Source organism: Prionailurus bengalensis, chromosome A2 (assembly GCF_016509475.1).
Source record: "Prionailurus bengalensis isolate Pbe53 chromosome A2, Fcat_Pben_1.1_paternal_pri, whole genome shotgun sequence".
NCBI lineage: Eukaryota > Metazoa > Chordata > Mammalia > Carnivora > Felidae > Prionailurus > Prionailurus bengalensis.
The window spans coordinates 51295845-51313049 of NC_057348.1; the positions used below are offsets into that span (position 1 = coordinate 51295845).

At 45.7% G+C, this 17205-nt stretch overlaps 3 protein-coding genes across 18 annotated transcripts in view; 2 read left to right on the forward strand and 1 right to left on the reverse strand.

Annotated features, from left to right (window-relative positions):
• Window positions 1-8921, forward strand: part of TTLL3 (tubulin tyrosine ligase like 3) — a 29052-nt gene extending 20131 nt beyond the window's left edge. For 5 of the 12 annotated variants that reach the window (XM_043588052.1, XM_043588059.1, XM_043588049.1 and 2 more), the window contains exons 12-14: window positions 5122-5557; window positions 6258-6481; window positions 6672-8921. In XM_043588052.1, coding sequence (XP_043443987.1) covers window positions 5122-5557; window positions 6258-6481; window positions 6672-6863 — 852 coding nt within the window. In that variant the 3' untranslated portion in view covers window positions 6864-8921. Of the gene's footprint in view, window positions 1-5121; window positions 5558-6257 lie in introns of all 12 variants that reach the window. The other 7 variants (XM_043588056.1, XM_043588055.1, XM_043588053.1 and 4 more) reach the window with 6 other exon arrangements.
• Window positions 8922-8975: 54 nt separating this feature from the next.
• On the reverse strand, window positions 8976-15816 carry RPUSD3 (RNA pseudouridine synthase D3). Of its 3 annotated transcripts, XM_043588081.1 has the most exons (9): window positions 15685-15815; window positions 15222-15361; window positions 14309-14353; window positions 14068-14167; window positions 13233-13340; window positions 13067-13151; window positions 12719-12842; window positions 10225-10364; window positions 8976-9410 (listed from the first exon to the last, which is right to left on the reverse strand). In XM_043588081.1, exons 1-9 carry the CDS (start codon window positions 15807-15809, stop codon window positions 9219-9221), a joined length of 1059 nt encoding a protein of 352 aa, XP_043444016.1. In that variant the 5' UTR covers window positions 15810-15815; the 3' UTR covers window positions 8976-9218. The 3 variants fall into 3 exon arrangements, with proteins under 3 accessions (XP_043444016.1, XP_043444018.1, XP_043444017.1); XM_043588083.1 differs by lacking the exon at window positions 10225-10364 and having other exon boundaries at window positions 15685-15816; XM_043588082.1 differs by lacking the exon at window positions 14309-14353.
• Window positions 15817-15896: 80 nt separating this feature from the next.
• IL17RE (interleukin 17 receptor E) overlaps window positions 15897-17205 on the forward strand; it is a 48326-nt gene continuing 47017 nt past the window's right edge. For 2 of the 3 annotated variants that reach the window (XM_043588070.1, XM_043588071.1), the window contains exon 1: window positions 16805-16941. The gene's annotated coding sequence lies outside the window, so the exon portion shown is untranslated. Of the gene's footprint in view, window positions 16048-16706; window positions 16942-17205 lie in introns of those variants that run through there. The other variant, XM_043588069.1, reaches the window with a different exon arrangement.

The window sequence follows — 17205 nt, forward strand, 5'->3', positions numbered from 1 at the left end:
GGAATAGAATACAGTTTTTAAAAATCAGTCAGAAAACCAATTTCAAGGGTTGCTGAACTCTGCAATTTCTCATGGTAGTTAAATTCAATATCCTAATTCTAAGTATCGTTCTGATTAGGATTCAGCTTCTATTGGGGCACCTGGGTGGCTCAGTTGGTTAAACGTCTGACCCTTGATTTGGGCTCAGGTCATGAACTGGCTGTTGTAGAATCGAGCTCTGCATCAGGCTCTGCACTGAGTGCTGAGTGTAGAACCTGCTTGGGATTCTCTTTCTCCCTCTCTTTCTGCCTGTTTCCCACTCATACTGCCTCTCCCAAATAAATAAACATTAAAAAAAAAAAGGATTTGGCTTCTATCAGAGTTTGGCCACAGGTAGAGAACATGCTGATTACATGACCCAGGTGTCCTGGTCTTTGTCACAGTTACTGATCATAAATTAATATTGGCATATTGGTTTCAAAAAACAAATATAAGGGCAGGAAAATAAGACAAAACCAAAGGGGAAGGGAACATTCTAGCACAATGGTTCCCAAATGCTGGTTCACAGGCCAAAATCACCTGGCAAGCTTTCCAAATGTACAGGAGTCAGGAAGCCCCACCCCCAGAGACTGTTCTGAAACGTCTGGCTTAGGGACTACACATCTGCATTTTTCAGATGTCCTAATTGTCCTGAAAATCTTTCATAGCTTTTTTTGTTTTTGTTTTTAATTTTTATTTATAAAAAAAAATTTTTTAAGTTTATTTATTTTGAGAGAGAGAGCACGCACATACACATGTCGGGGAGGGGCAGGGAGAGAGAGAGAGAGGTTCCATGCTCCACATTGAGCCCGATGTGGGGCTCCATCTCATGACCAACTGACCAACCATGAAATCATGACCAGAGCCAAAATCAAGAGTCAGTTGCTCAACTGACGGAGCTGCCCAGGAGCCCCTGTTTTTGTTATTTTAAACCAACATGTGATGAGGATTCACTGTTTGCATTGGTTGTGTTTGTCTTACTTTGTCCTCCTTTTTTCCTTTTATAGATTACCTCACTCAAAAAGGAGAGGCAGAGTAGGAAGTACACAGGAAGCATTGGTCCATAGCCACTCTGAAATCTAGCCTTGCACATATTTCCAGTTTTGCTATTTGGACCATCATTACTTCCTAGGAATTCTCTGTGGCTGTTGCTTTCATCCATTGGGATCTCAGTTCAGTCCTAAATCATCCTTTCCCATGAACAACCTCAATAGTTCTTAGTCTGTTACCTGCTCATAGAAGTGTGGGAGTATAGAAGCCTCTTTGATTTCATATTGTGTTTGTCCCATTCAGTCCAAGTGCATATTTTTTAAAACTTTGTGGGTTTCTTATGTATGAAGTTATAATCTATTCTATTATACAAAAGCCATATCCACAATTCTTAGATAGCTCTTCTCTGTGTGAGGCTACTGTAGGACAACAGCCCTCACAATTATAGAAGCCCTACTGTTAACAGAGAGTGCCTACAGCCCTGTTAACTCAAAATGTGTTAAAGACTTAAACATAAGACATAAAGGTATGCCCTTGGGATGCTTAAAAGATTGTAGCTGCTTTAAAGGACTTAGATCTGTCTGAAGTTTTTTTTATTACGTACATGTAATTGACATGCAATATTACATTCAAATATACAACATAATGAATGATTTGATATTTGTATATATTGTGAAATGATCACCACAATAAGTCTAGTTAATATCCATTACCACACATAGTGATGGTTTTATTTTCTTCTGATGAAAACTTAGGAGGTCTACTCTCTCAGCAACTTTCCAGTATGCGATATAGTATTATTAACTATACATCCATGGCTTACTTATTTTATAACTGGACATTTGTACTTTTTGACCCCCTTCATCCATTTTGCTCACTGCCTGTGGCAACTACTAATCTGTTCTCTGTCTCTATGAATTCAGGGGTTTTGTTTCTCTCTCTCTTTTTTTTATTTTAGATCCCACATATAATTTACATCATGAGATATTTGTCTTTCTCTCTGATTTAATTCACTTAGCATAATTTCTGCCCTCAAAGCCCATCCATGTTGTACAAATGGCAAGATTTCCTTCTTTTTATAGCTGAAGAATATTCCATGATAGTAGATAGTCATATTTTCTTTATTCATTCATCCATTGATGGACACTTAGGTTGTTTCTATGTCTTGGATATTGTAAATAATGCTGCAGTGAACATGAAGGTGCCGATACTTTTTCAAGTTAGTAATGTTTTTGCTTGCGTCAGATAAATACCCAGAAGTGGAATTGCTGGATCATATCACAGTTCTATTTTTAATTTTTTGAGGAACCTCAATACTGTTTTAATTCTTATTTATAAAAAAAATTTTTTTAAGTTTATTTATTTTGACAGTGGCTGCACCAATTTATATTCCCACTAACAGCATACAAGTGTTCTCTTTTCTCCACATCCTCACCAATACTTATTTCTTATCTTTTTGATAATAGCCATTCTAACAGGTGTGAGGTGATATCCCAGTATGGTTTTGATTTGGATTTCCCTGCTGATTATGACTTGGAACACCTTTTCACGTATCTGTTGGCCATCTCTTTGTCATCTTTGGGAAAAATGTCTGTTCAGATCCTCTGCCCATTTTAAAAATTTTTTTTTTTTTTTCAACGTTTATTTATTTTGGGGACAGAGAGAGACAGAGCATGAACGGGGGACGGGCAGAGAGAGAGGGAGACACAGAATCGGAAACAGGCTCCAGGCTCCGAGCCATCAGCCCAGAGCCTGACGCGGGGCTCGAACTCACGGACCGCGAGATCGTGACCTGGTTGAAGTCGGACGCTCAACCGACTGCGCCACCCAGGCGCCCCTCCTCTGCCCATTTTTAAATAAGACTATTTGTCTTTGCCATTGAGTTGTATGAGTTCTTTGTATATTTTGGATACTAGCCCCTTATCAGACATATGATTTGCAAATATTTTCTCCCATTGGGTAGGTTGCCTTTTCCCTTTGTTGATAGTTTCCTTTGCTGTTCAGAACCTTTTTAGTTAGATGTAGTCCCACGTGTTTATTTTTGCTTTTGTTGCCTTTGCTTTTGATGTCAAATCCAAAAAATCATTGCCAAGACCCATGTCAAGGAGCTTACTGCCTATGGTTTCTTCTAGGAATTTTATAGTTTCAGGTCTTAAATTCACTTTAATCCATTGTGAGTTGGTTTCTTTGTGTGTTACAAGGTAGTGGTCCAGGTTCATCCTTTTGCATGTGGCTGTCCAGTTTTCCCAACACCATTTATCGAAGAGACTGCCCTTTCCCCATTGAATATTTTTATGCCTTCTTTGTCATAAATTAATTCACCATTTATGTGTGATTATTTCTGGGCCGCTCTGTATTCTGTTCAATTGATCTATGTGTCTTTTTTTATGCCAGTACCATACTGTTTGATTACTATTGCTTTGTAATATAGTTTGTAGTCCGTAAGTGTGATGCTTCCAGCTTTTGTTCTTCTTTCTCAAGATTGTTTTGGGGGCACCTGGCTGGCTCAGTTGGTAGAGTGTGTGACTCCTGATCTTGGAGTTGTAAGTTTAAGCCCCACACTGGGTGTAGAGATTACTTAAAAATAAAAATCTTAAAAAAAAAACAAAAACATTGTTTTAGCTATGCAGAGTCTTTTGTGGTTCCATGTAAGTTTTAGGATTTTTTCCTTTTGTGAAAAATTTCTTTGGCATTTTGACAGAGATTGCAGTAAGTCTGTGGATTGCTTTGAGTAGTATGGATATTTTAATAATGTTAATTCTTCCAATTCATCAGCACAGAATGTCTTTCAATTTATTTGTGTCTTCAGGTTTTTTCATCAGTATCTTAGCTTTTAGTGTACAGGCCTTTCATTTCCTTGGTTAAATTTATTACAGGCTTTTGTTCTTTTTGGTATTCTTTAATCTCTTTTAATCTAGAGCAGCAGCACTGTTTTCTCCCACCCCCAATAGTTTGTTGGGATCTTTTGAAGGGACCAGGTTGGTTGTTTTGTAGAACTGTCCCACATTCTGGATTTGTCTGATTGTTTCTTTGTGATGCTATTTAGCTTGTTCTTCTGTTATCTCAGTGTCCTATAAACTAGAAGTTGGGCCAAACAGCTTGCTAAGGTTCAGGTTAGACATTTTTGGCAAGAACTCTTGAGACGTGATGCTGGGTACCTCATATAGTATCACAAAGCACACACTGTTGGTGTGTCTCGTGATTAGTGATGTTAAGTCTGGCCATGGGGTTAAGGTGGTAGCTACCACATCTCTCCATTGTACGTTGCATCCTCCCCTTTGCAATGATCGGTTACTTTGTAAAGTGATACTTAGGTGCACATGACACATTTTCCTGTCATCCTTTTCACTGACTTATTTTGATACCCAGTTTTGATTAATGGGGCTTTGTAGGAACTCTGATATTTGTATTTTTTACAAGCTGCAAGTGATTCTGATAGATTCTAATCAGGATCCTTTGTTGACACAGAAAACACCTCACACTAGCTCAAGGTTAAAAACGGGTCATTAGCAAGACACAGGGAGGCTGTCCTGGAGCCCAGCTGCAGGATGTATGGCTGGCTTAATCAGAACTGAACATTGTACAGAGGCTTCTCTTCTGGAACTCTTTCTCTGCCTCCTTCTGCAAATTTGCTACTTCATTCTCTCAATAGAATGCCTTCATTAATGCTCTCAGTTTCTCCTTCCCCATAATAGGTTCATGTAAGGCTATAGGCAGGCTCCAAGCCTCTTAGCTATCTGGGTGACATAACTCAAATTCTGTCTGCAGAGAATCTGGCTTAACTCAGGAAGCTGTCCATCAGCAGTGGCTTATGGAGCAGAACCCTACACATTCCAGCAGGGGTTGGGAGAGCTTAGGAGGGCAAAGGGTAGGGGGTCCTAATAGAGGCATGACTAAGACTCCCTGACTCCACAGGGTTACTAATCCCAGGGGTTCTGTGACTTTCTAGGTACTGATTCAGGCTTCTCGAGCCAGACCCTTTAGAGAACAGAGATGGGCTCCCTGTTTCTCAACCCAGAAATTAATTCCATCCATCTCTGTCCTGATTCCTTCTGGGCCTAGGATTCCAGCACCACTGTCTGAACAGGCCTCATCTCCTCTTCTTTCCCACAGCCTGCCGTGGAGGTACCCCAGTATGTGGGTATCCGACTCCTAGTAGAGGGCTCCACCATCAAGAAGCCCCTGGCAATGTGTCACCGGCGGATGGGGGTCCGCCCAGCACTCCCTCACCTGCTGACCCAGCGAGCCTCTGGGGAAGGCAAGGATTTGGGGACTGTTACTCACAGGTCAGCTCCTAGGAAGGTTGCTGGGGCCAGGAGCCTGGGGCTCACTGAGAAGCCAGACTCCACTGCCACCACCTCAGCCCCCGGAAAGGGGAAGAAAGTCAAGGCGAAATGTGCCTCGGCCCTGGTCTACCCCAATCTCCGGAAGTGGGAACCCCCCAGCACCAGGATGGGCTGCATTTTCACCATGACCTTTGCTAGTGGGGACAGGCAACCCCACCCCTTGAACAGATTGCCATTGAGTCTGAAGAACCCCCAAGCCCTGGGTAAGACCATTCCCCCAAAACACCCCAAGGTCCCAAGGCAATTTCTTCCTGCTCTCCAAGCCCCTCCTAACCACCTAGATTTGCAACCCCGCCGTAGCCCCACCAAAAAGACACCAGTAGCAAGTAAAAGCCATCACTTACAAAGTATTTTCTAAAAATGTGTGACCAAATGAGTATCGTTCCCTCCAAAATAGTCACCCTGCAAGGTAGTGGTACTTATTCACAGATTCCAGGACTCAGTCCCAGGTCCATCTCTCTTCGGAGCCCAAGCTTTTCCTGCAGCGGTATTCTGCCATTGCCTCCAAGCAAAGTTGCCCCTGGGGGAAGGGAGCTAATAGTTGTTCAGCACTTAACAACTTACACTGTGCCGCTACCCAACCAGCTCCTTTAGTCCTTACAACCTAGCGAGGTAGGTGCTATTATCCCCATTTTCCAGCCGAGGTATCAGGAAGTTTAAGGAAGCTGCCTGAGGTTGCACATCTCAGAAGGGGCAGAGCTGGGATGCAGACCCAGGTCTGTTGGGCTCTGTACCCTGTGTTCTTCCCATGGCGTCTGGAGGAGGAACTGGGAGGGCTCCATTTACCATCTCACACCCCAGCCCTCCTCTTCCCCCACTCTCCACCCTCCACGCACACCTTGAGGGGCTGCTGATCAGCCTTGGGGCCTCCCCAGGCCCTCACGGCCCCTCTTGCTCCCACAGCCCCTTACCACTTCCCCAGCCTTCACACCAAGGCCGGGCTGCCTTCTCATGTGCTCCGATCCCAGGGGCGGGTCCTCAGACTCCAGCGCAGCAAGTTGGTGGGCTCTAAGGCCCTGTCAACCACAGGCAAGGCCTTGATGACTCTACCTACCGCCAAGGTTTTGATTTCCTTTCCACCTAACCCTGAGCTCAAGTTGGCATCCAGCGTCCTGAAACCAAGAAAGGTGGGCCTTGAGCCGTGACTCACACCCTGGTGGGCAGTGCTGAATACTGGGGTTAGGGCTGGAGGGCACAGGCAAGGGCAGCTCCCTGACTAGCTGGAGCCACAAGGGAAGGGCTTTTTTCCTCAGAACCCCCTTCCTGAACAGATTTCCTGATCATCTCTTCCTCCCTCTTCCCCCCTTTCACACCGAGGCTGTTGCTCCCCAGCACCTTCGTGGTCCCTGTCCTGGAAGTTCCTTGTGGCCTCTACCCTTTGAAGTTGGAAATCTTCCTAGCACCCACAGAAAGATCAAGGCCAAAGGCAAGTTCAAGGCCAGACTCTGTGACAGACCCAAGGCTGAGACATGCCTCATGAAGACAGCCTTCCAGGACCCCTGTCCTTGATCAGTGCATACCAGGGTCTAGGGAGCATGGGGGACGTGAGGCTACAGAAGGCCTTGCTTTGATCCTCACTGCCCCTATCCTGGATGCAGTGCCAAATAAAAAGGAGCAAGTGAAGTATCCTGGGCTTGGCTCCATTCCTATTGGAGGTTGAAGAGAGGGTAGGCTAAGGCCCTGTACCCCAAGGTCCAGAGTGATTGCTCCAGGCCATCAGCAACCTTCCACAAAGCAAGGGCCAGAATTCCCTAACGACAGATATGGGGCTTCCTATTCGGGGACTCCCTGACATCTCTGACCTTTGGATGGGGGGATAAGCCTCACTTTATAGATGAGGAAACTTATAGATGAATCTGAATGAGAGACATGGCTTGCCCAAGATCATATGGCAGTGAGAAAACTAGGACACACTGCCAGACTGCTCACCACTGGGAGATCCCCAGTCTCCAAGCCCAGGGGAGGAGCTGGGCTAGCAGCAGAGTGACATCTAAGGGTGTTAGATTTATAACGTAAGATGAAAGAAGGATGAACCTTGCCTAAACCCAGCCCTTCTCCAGAGGGAGTGGGTCTATCCCTTCCTTAGCAAGGGGCCATGGTTGCCTAAAAAGGAAATATCAGTAGTATTTTAGTATTTCTTAGTTGTAGTGGGTTGAATGGTAGTCTTCCCTACACCCAAAGATATATCTGCTAGGAAACTGTGAATAACTTTATTTGGAAAAAAAGTCTTTGTCAATGTGATTAAGTTAAAGATCTTGAGATGAGAGTACTCTGGATTATCCAGGTGGGCCCTAAATCCAATGACAAGTGTCTTTATAAGAGTCAGAAGACACAGACACTGGAAGGCCGTGTGAAGATGGAGGCAGGCTGGTGTGATACAGCCACAAGTCAAGGCTTGGAGCCACCAGAAGCTGAAAGAGGAAAGGAAGGATTCACCCCTAGAGGCGTCAGAGGGCACAGCCCTATTGACAACTTGATTTCAGACTGGCCTCCAGACAGATCTATGACAAAATTGATTTCTGTTGTTTTAAGCCACTCGGGTGTGGTAATTTGTTATAGCAGTCCTAGGAAACTAACAAGACTAGTCAAGTGGAGATACATGTACTCTGATCCAGCAACTCTTGCATAACCGAACCAGGAAATGCATACAAGTGAGTTTACACCACTGTTGTGCCAATAGCCGAATGACCTGTCTGTTAACAGTAGAATGGATAGACTGGTGTGGCCATGCAGTGGAATTCAAACCCACACCATACATCACAGATGCATTTCACAGCGTGGAACAAGAACAAATCACAAAAGAACATACACAGCATGACTCCATTTATGGAAACACCAAAGTCGGGCAAAACGAAGTGTATTGTTTAGGGATGCATATGTATGTGGAAAACCTTAACAAGACAAGCAAGGGAAACTCCCATGTCAGGATAGGGTTTCCAACCTAGGATGAACAATAGAACCCCTTGGGGAACTTAAAAGATTGATGCCAGGATCTCCGGCCCAGACTGCTTAAATTGGTATCTTTGGGGTGCAGAACCACAGGGAGGGTACAGCGCTTTTTTAAAGCTTCCTGAGAGGGAGGAGGAGGGGGTTCTACTGTGGGACCAGGGTTGAGAACTACTGCCCTAATAAGGAATAAGAGGCATGTTTCTGTTTCGTGCCCTGAGTGGTGGTTATATGGGTGTCACTTTGTAATTCTTTAAATCAGAGAGATGTTTATGTACTCGTTGTATGTTTGATATATTTCAGTTTTTTACTATAAAAGATCTGAGATCTTCATTTCAATATGAAATCCCCAGAGTAGTCAGATTCATAGGGACAAAGGAGAATGGGGGCTACTAGCGGATGGGAAGTCAGTGTTTAATGGGGCAGAGCTTCAGTTCTGTAAGATGATGTGATTGCACAACAGTGTAAATGTACCTAATGCCACTGAACTGTTCACTTAAAAATGGTTAAAATGGTAAATTTTGCTATGTGTATGTTATCCCAATTAAAAAAACCAAACATTTCCTCCCAGCTAGAATTGGGACAGAAACAGCCAAATAAAAAGACCACATATTGAACTCAGCAGAAAGCGTGCTCCATGATACTCACTTTCTTAGCAAATCTTCAAAACCATACTATGAGGTAGGTACTTTTATTAATGCACGTCCAAAGAGATGAAGTCATTTGCCTAACACCATGCAGCAGGTGGCCTAGGCAGGCTTTGATCTTAGGTGTGTCCGAATGCAGAGCCCAGGATCTTAAAGCGAGGCCTTACTGCATGTTGAGTACTGACCTCATTCTCCTCAGGCCTCATCGTAGGTTCATCTCCCACCCCATCCCCACTGCTTTCCAGCAGAAACAAAAGGAACAGAAGGAGCATTATTGTTGGTGGAGCCCCAAGCACTGTAGGGTCCTGGAGAAATAAGAGGGCAAGGGTGCCAGAAGCTTCATGGGGGCCTCCCCGGGCCTCATGCCTGGAAGATGGAGACAATGCAGGTGGAGATGCAAGGGCAGTTGGGCAGCCTGGGAGGGGGTCAGGCAGAGGCGTCTGAGGAGGGCTTCATCCGGGACCTGGGGTGGGAGAGGCATGTCAGCGTTCAGCCAGGTTGAGTTCCAACAGCTCTAACCAAAATGTAAGGCAAAGACTTCCTCCCTCTCTCCCCCGCTCCATGTCCATAATTTGTTATTCACTTCCTCTACATACACACACACACACACACACACACACACACAATCATGCTATGGCAGAGATTGGGTAGGGTTCACTAAATCAGTTTCCACCTGTGCACACAGGTAAACATTTCTGAGTCCCTCTTGCAGTTTGGTGAGGCCATATGATAGTTGTACCCAATGGAACAGGAGTGCAAGCATATGCCACTTCCAGACTTGGCCCACAAACACCTCCCATGTGAACCCACACTGTCCTGTCTCCCTTCATCTGGCTGCATAGCAATGGCCTGGGTCCTGAGTGACTGCTTGGAGTAAAGCTCACCCACCCCACCCCCATTAATTATATTTAATGTGGAGGGAAATTACTGTGCTAAGACTCTGGCACTTTGGGGTTACTCTGTTAAAGCAGATAGTTACCCTAACACACGCACACATAAACCACTACTTTATCCCTTATACCAAAGAGACCCAAAGGACAGCTGACTTAGAAGGGCCTTGAGAAACTGGCCCTTCAATAAGTTAAATTTCCTTATTGAACAGATGGGTGGCAGAATGAGGCCCAAGAGAGGGGATGTTACTTGCTCAGGGCCACACAGCAAGATAGGGCTACAGACATCCTTGGAAGCCAAGAGGGCTACCTCAGTCCCAAATTTCATAGCTAATGTCTGAAGGTGCTGCCCACCCCCCGAAATGGCAGGTAGGTAGGCTTGGGTACCTGTCTTTGGGGCTTGGTGCTCTCTGCTGGCAGTAGAAAGCGCTGACCCAGGACAGTGCCCACGCGGGCAGAGTATGTGTGATCCCCGAGCACAGGGCAGAGCTGTAGTACCATGTGTACCTGGAGCTGACTGGGGAACACTGGGGGACAGGAGAGAGATGACAGGGTGGGCAGCTGCTCTATCTGCCCCACCCAGGTTCATCACTCCCCCTTTCCTCTGGGAAAACAACACCACTCCGCTCCCATTCCCAGATCATGTGGTTTCAGTGACGTCAATGCTACTGCTCCTACCTCCAGAGCAGGGTGAAAGACCAGGTCAGGACAGTCCTATCAATCCACCTGGCCTGTGGGATTCGCTTGTGAAGAGATACAACCCTGAATTTACTGCTGAAGCTACTGGAAACAAGGAATGCTCTTTCCTGTGAGGGTGCTAAACTGGTGGGGTGCAGGTCAGGAGCTGCTGGAGCCCTGGCCATCTCTACCTTCACCACAGGATAGCCTGTGGGAGAAAGAAGTCGACATGCCTGAGGCAAGAAGAAATGGAGAAACAGCTTCCAGAGGACGTCCTCTGAGCCTTTTGATCCAGGAACACCTAAACTTAAGTTGTATGAACCAATACATTCCCTGTTTTTGGCTGACACCAATTTGAACAAGTTTTTGGGAAACTGACAACCAAAAGTACCTTGACAAATATAGAATTGGGGGGCTGTGTGCTAGGCATGGTACAAAATGCTTTACTTATGTAAACTTATTTAATCCTCATGACAGCCCTTTTACAGCAGATCCTATCATCATTCCCATCTTACACATAGGAAAACTGAAGCTCAAAGAGAAATGACTTGCCTACCACCATAAGCTAGGATTCAAACCCAGGAGCTATACTCTGCTTCCATGTCCGGCAATATGGTGGACTGGATAATCTAAAAACCCTTTTGCTGGGTGCCTGGGTGGTTCAGTTAGTTAAGCATCCAACTCTTGATTTCGGCTCAGGTCATGATCTCACAGTTCATGGGTTCAAGCCCCATATATGACAGTGCAGAGCCTGCTTGGGATTCTCTCTCTGCCCCTCTCACACTCTCTCTCTCAAACCAAATAAACTTAAAAAAAAGTTTAAAAACCCTCTTGCTATAAACCACCTAGAAACACCAGAAAAATAGAACAATCATCCTTTTAAATATGCATCTGGGCATATAGGAAAGTAAGATCCCAAGACCAAAACCAGGGGAAAACAAATCCAGAGCACACAGAGCCAACGTTTCACCTATTCTAGGGATACTGCCAATCTTGAGTATCCAGGGCCCTTGGGGTTAAGTAGCTACCCAGGGGCCAGGGGTGAGGCCTTAGTACCCAAATGAAATACTAGAGGGGCTACATCTCCAGTGATGGGGTGGACTAGGAGCAAAAGCCAGTCAATGGTAGATAAGTGGGGAATGAGAAAGTTTCCCCTGAGAATTCGCAACCATGAGCCTGCTCTCACACAGGTGTGGGGCTCAAATTAACACTACTTGAGTGATCTGTGAACTTCCAACGGAGACAATATTTAGAGAGATCCTGAACTAGTGACAGCCCTGGGGCATTTGACAGAAGCAAAGGCAGAACCTCTCCCGAGGGGCTTATCTACAGTGAGGCAACAAAAGACTTCCAAAGATAAAGGCCTAGCTGAACTTGAATTCACAATCCTAAATCACAGAGCAATGAGAAAACCATTCACCAAGTATTAGAGTCAGCATGAAACATCACAGGATTAGACCCTCCAGAATCTTAGACAATGAAAATATAGAAATACAACATACAAGTGTGTTTAACATGGTTAAAGACAAAAAATAACAATTGAGAAAAAAAAGATGCTATATATTTTTAAAGGCCATTTTTATTTGTAAAACAACCAAATAGAACTTCTAGAAGTGAAAAATACAGCCAATGGATAGGCTGAACTGGCAGATTAGATCCAATTGAAGAGAAAACTATTCACCTGGAAGACAGAGCTAAAGAAATTACCCAGAATGCAACAAGGATTAAGAAATGAAAAATATGAAAGAAAAGAGACCAAGCAAGGAGAATGAGAAGGTCAGACACATCTCTTAGGCATACAAAAGGAAGAGAATAGAGAAAATGCAAGAGGTGCAACACTGGAAGAGAGAAAGAACATTCCAGGATGGATGAAATATATTAATGTTCAGATTCAGGTGAATCCCAAGCAAGATAAATAAAACTAAACCCACATACCTATCAGATTTGGCATCGTGAAACCACAGAACACCAAAGACAAAGAAAAGATCCTGAGATCAGTATGAAAAAAATAATAAGATGAGCTACAAAGGAATGACCACCACACTGACAGAAGTGCTACCTCCTCCAGATGGGCCTGATTACCTACCCCTGGGGTCCCTCAAATGCTCCCCAGGCTTCCATTAACACCACCACCTTCTTTCCATCCCCCTTGCCTCCTCCAGCCAAATAGAGGTACGAAGGCTGGCTGGGGCTCCAGACCCACCTGTCAGTGGCTGCAGTTGGACCAAGGCACAGCCAGAGCCCATGGCCACCACATGGAAGTGGCTGAGGGTCCTCTTGACACCTTCTTGGAAGTCTTTTCGGGATGGGGACTTCACTGGAATTACCTGTGGTGTCAGCCCCCAAGAATGAACAAGCTTCACACACACCTGGCACCTAAGCCCAGACCCTCGCTGCTGCTAATAGACAGGGCCATAGTATAAGTAGTGGTTACTTGCCTGTTTTAGGGGACAGGAGAGTCAGCCCCCTCCCAAGTCTCTACCCTTGATTCCTCTGTAGGGATAATATATTTGGAGAGTCCCCTTTTGCTCCCTGCCAGACCATGACTCACAAGATCAACGCCATCAATGTGTTCCAGTTTCAAAGCTGCTTGGATCTTCCCCTCAGAAGTAGCTGGGATCCCATCAGTGACAGCACTAAGAAAGAGGCAGGAAGAGGTCACAGAGTGGCTTGCCAGAACCTCCCTACTGCCATGGGAGCCTCCCAGCACCACTCACCAGTAGGTGGCTGTGGGCCTCTGGGCTCTCCGTGAGTAGATGAAGAACTTTTGGAGGCGGCTGGCTGTCTGAGGACAACTGGAGAGGAGTACAAGCCCAGAGGTCTCTCTGGAGAAAGAGGATAAATCACAAAGTTGAAGTCCCTTGGGCTCACCCCCAAAAAAGGGAGCATGCTTGGGAAGGCACACTGGCCTGCTTAAGGCAAAGCAATCACACCAGAACTACAACTCAAGACCTCCTCCTGAGAAACAAGAAAGACTTTCTCATGTTTGATACTAAGACTACATAATTTAATGTGCTCATTTTGCCCTGGTCCCCAAGGAGCTCAGAGCCAAATGTCATAACAATTACCCCCACTGCTGAATGTCTACAATGTGCCAGGCATTACAGTAGGAATTCTGTGTATAATAGCTCATAAATAATTAAATTCCCCACAAGCCTACGAGTTTGTGGAATTTCAGAAATATTTCATCCAAGTACCGGCTCTAGTTGATAGCAGTTTTAGAGGAAAGAATATCATGGGTCACCGAGCAATGCCTGCCATGATTATGGTATTGGAGAAGTAACTGCACGCTGAGCATAGGTATGATTAGCTCTATTTTATTATTAAGGGAACTGAGGCTCAGTGAGTTTTCATGCTTTGCCTGTGATCACAGTTTGTGCGTATGGATTTGAACCCAGATCTGTTCACTCCCTCCTTTTCCTTGCATCCTTCCTCTGTGCTCCCAAACCAGCCTGTGGAAAATGTCTCGACCTACTCCCAAGCAAGTGTTCCCTCACCCAAGATGGATACCTGTCCTCCTACATTCCTATCACCGCCCCCACCATCACTTACTTCCCAGATGCTTGCACAACCTGGAGCTCCTGATCCCCAAGCCCCAGGGACTGGCTCAGCTCTGGCAGCACTGAGAACAATGTCAACTCTCCTGGTTTTCCTGGGGGGACAAAAAAGGAAGGAAAAGTACAAGTTGCTCTCAGAGGCCTTTGGCTTTATCCCACTGACCCGTTCTCTTCAGTATCCCCTCCCTCAGAACCTTCAAACCCTCTTTCACTACATCCCCATCCCCTGCCCGTACCTGTCACTGGTAGACCCGGTGGCTTATTCAATGTCACTAGAGGTCCTAAAACATATATTACATGAGCATGAGCAACACAAAAGCAGCAGTTAGAGTTTATAAAGTACTTTCTCAATTCATCTTATCTTGTGACCCCACTACAACTCTCAGACCTGAGTTATCAACTACACCCTAAACTGAACTTCTTTCTGTCCTTCGCATATGCTAAGCTAGTTGCCACCTTAGGCTTTTATACTTGCTGTCCCAGATTTTCACATGTCTGACTCTTTCATATCATCTCAGCTCAAATGTTGCCACCACAGAGAGGCCTGACTCCCCAACCTAATGTCTGCCACATGGTCATAATACCCTGTTTTATTCATAGCACTGATCACTAGTAAGTACTTTGTTCACTTATTTCCTGATGAATCCATTTCTGCCACTAAAATATTAGCTCCCTGGGAGCAGGAACCATATTTATCTTGTTCAGCACTGTATACCTGCGCCTAGAACAGTGCCTGGAACAAAGCCTCTACTCAATAAACAGTTGAGAGAATTAACAAATCACTGAATGGAGACTGAGGCTCAGAGAAATTATTTTCCGACAGCCACACAGTAAGCTGATTACAGAGCCTCGATCTGACTCCAAAGCCTGTGTTTTGTCCATCGGTAAACAATTTCTTATGGCAATTCCTATTACCAAGTGCCTACTATGTTGAAGACTCTCTAGTTATTTGCACCCTCTCACCCCCATCCCCACGATGCTGAGGCTCAGACAGATTATGAGGCCTGTTCCAGGTCATACCACCAGTGGGAGGCAACACGAGGATATGACCCCAAAGACTTTAGCAGGGAGCCCTGTCAGCCCCTAGAAGGCTCTGAGCAGCAGGCTCCCCTCCAGAGTCTGTGTGCAGCTGCCACTCCCACCCCTCACCTTTCTGGTCCACTACTGCAGCCCTCAGCACATCAACCAGCTCCTCCCGACTGAGGTTCTCTAGCTGCAGCAGCCCCGGGAATGGCTGGCCCCCCAGGGGCCTCGACCGTTTGCTGGAGCCTCGGGGTCGCAGCCGATGTCTGAAAAAGGTAGAGTACGCAGTAGGAGGGATCACTCGTTTCCTGAGAGGTATCCATTCTTATCTCCCCACACCTTATATACTGCCACCTCCTACAAATGCCTCAGAATGCCTGGGGTGAGCTTCCCGCAAGTTCAGGCACATCTGGCCCCATTTTACAGAGGAGGAAACTGAAACTCAGAGAAACCAAGTGAGTAGTTTAGGGTCGGTCACACAATAGCGGCGGGATTAGAACCCATGCCTACCTAAGTCCAGATACCACACACACTTTACCCCGGCCCCACCGTCCCACCCACGCGAAGGGGCGGGAGAAGGGGTAATCACCCGGCTTCGGTGCCAAAGCCTGGGGCCTTGGGCACTGCGCGGACCCCTGGCCGCCGCCGCCATACACCCCAGAACCGGCCCAAAACACTGCAGCCACCCATCTCCCGAGCAAGGACAGTGCGCATGTGTGGAGAAGGGCCGACCCGCTCTCCCACAGCGTACTGATTGGTCAGAATGCCTGTCAATACGACTAGCGAGCCGGCTGGCTCAGAGGCGTGAGAAGGCGGAGCTTTGCCTTCCTGCAGGCAGAAAATGTTTTACTCCTAGTCTATGCTTTTGAGGAAACTGAGGCACAGAGCAGCTAAGGAATTTACTCGCGATCACAGGACTTGTCTTAGGACAAAACAGGAACGAAAGATTAAGGTACTCTGATTACCATTCCAATTCATAGGAGCTTCTGACTTCAAAAAACCACCTGTGGGGCGCCTGGCTGGCCCAGTAGGTAGAGCATAGGATTTTTGATCCCCGCTTTGGGTGTGGAGATTAATTAAAATTAAAATCTTTTTTTTAATGTCTTTTTTTTTTTTTTTTTTTTTTTTTTTTTTGAGAGAGAGAGAAGAGCGCAAGCGGAGGAGGGACACAGAGAGAGAGGGAGACACAGCATCTGAAGCTGGCTCCAGACTGTCAGCCCAGAGCCCATGCGGGGCCCAAACTCGTGTACTGAGAGATCATGACCTGAGCCCAAGTCCAATGTTTAACCGACTGAGCCACACAGGCACCCCTAAATTAAAATCTTAAAACAAAATACCACTGTGCCCAACTTTGTAAGGCAAATTGAGGGGGAAAAAAAAGTCCCCTTTGGTCCAGTAAGCCTGCTTGGAAGAACAGCCTGGCGCATAATCAATCCAAAAGAAGAAAAGGGCCTGAGGGAGAATGAGATTCACTACAGCATTATTTATCAAAACAAAATCAAAACAAATCTCAAAACTGAAGACATAAATTGTCCTATGATTAGCTCTGTAGGGGACATAAATCTAATATATCACCAATTCAACATTTTTTTAACGCTAACTCTATACCAGGCCCTGGCATCTCTGAGCTGGAATCAGGGATCAACAAGGCAAGCCCTGACAACAAGAAGTTCACCCCGTGGACACAGATCACAGCACACACAGCACACCACAGCCCACCTTGCTAAACCCTGTGCAGATGCTGAGAGAGTAAAAGGAGAGGAGCTGAGTGAAATCAGAGAGCAAGTTCCAGCATGTGTGGTGACAGAAGGGTTGTGAAGAACTAGAAATGCACCAGGAGGAACAGGTACTGGGAAGAAGGGAGGCAGAGGCAGGGAACAACAGGAGAAATGAGATGTTAAGTGAAAAACAAAGAACACGGGTTTTATCCTATAATTACACCTATACAAAACTTACATGCAGCTTGTGTATTGTTTATTTACTAAAAAAAACTGTAACTTTCAATTCATTGTTCAGGAAAAGACTGAACATCAACAGAGGAGTGGCTAAGTCAGTTGTAGCATACCATACTATGCAGCCGTTGATTAAGGAATGTGTATGTCTGTGTCTG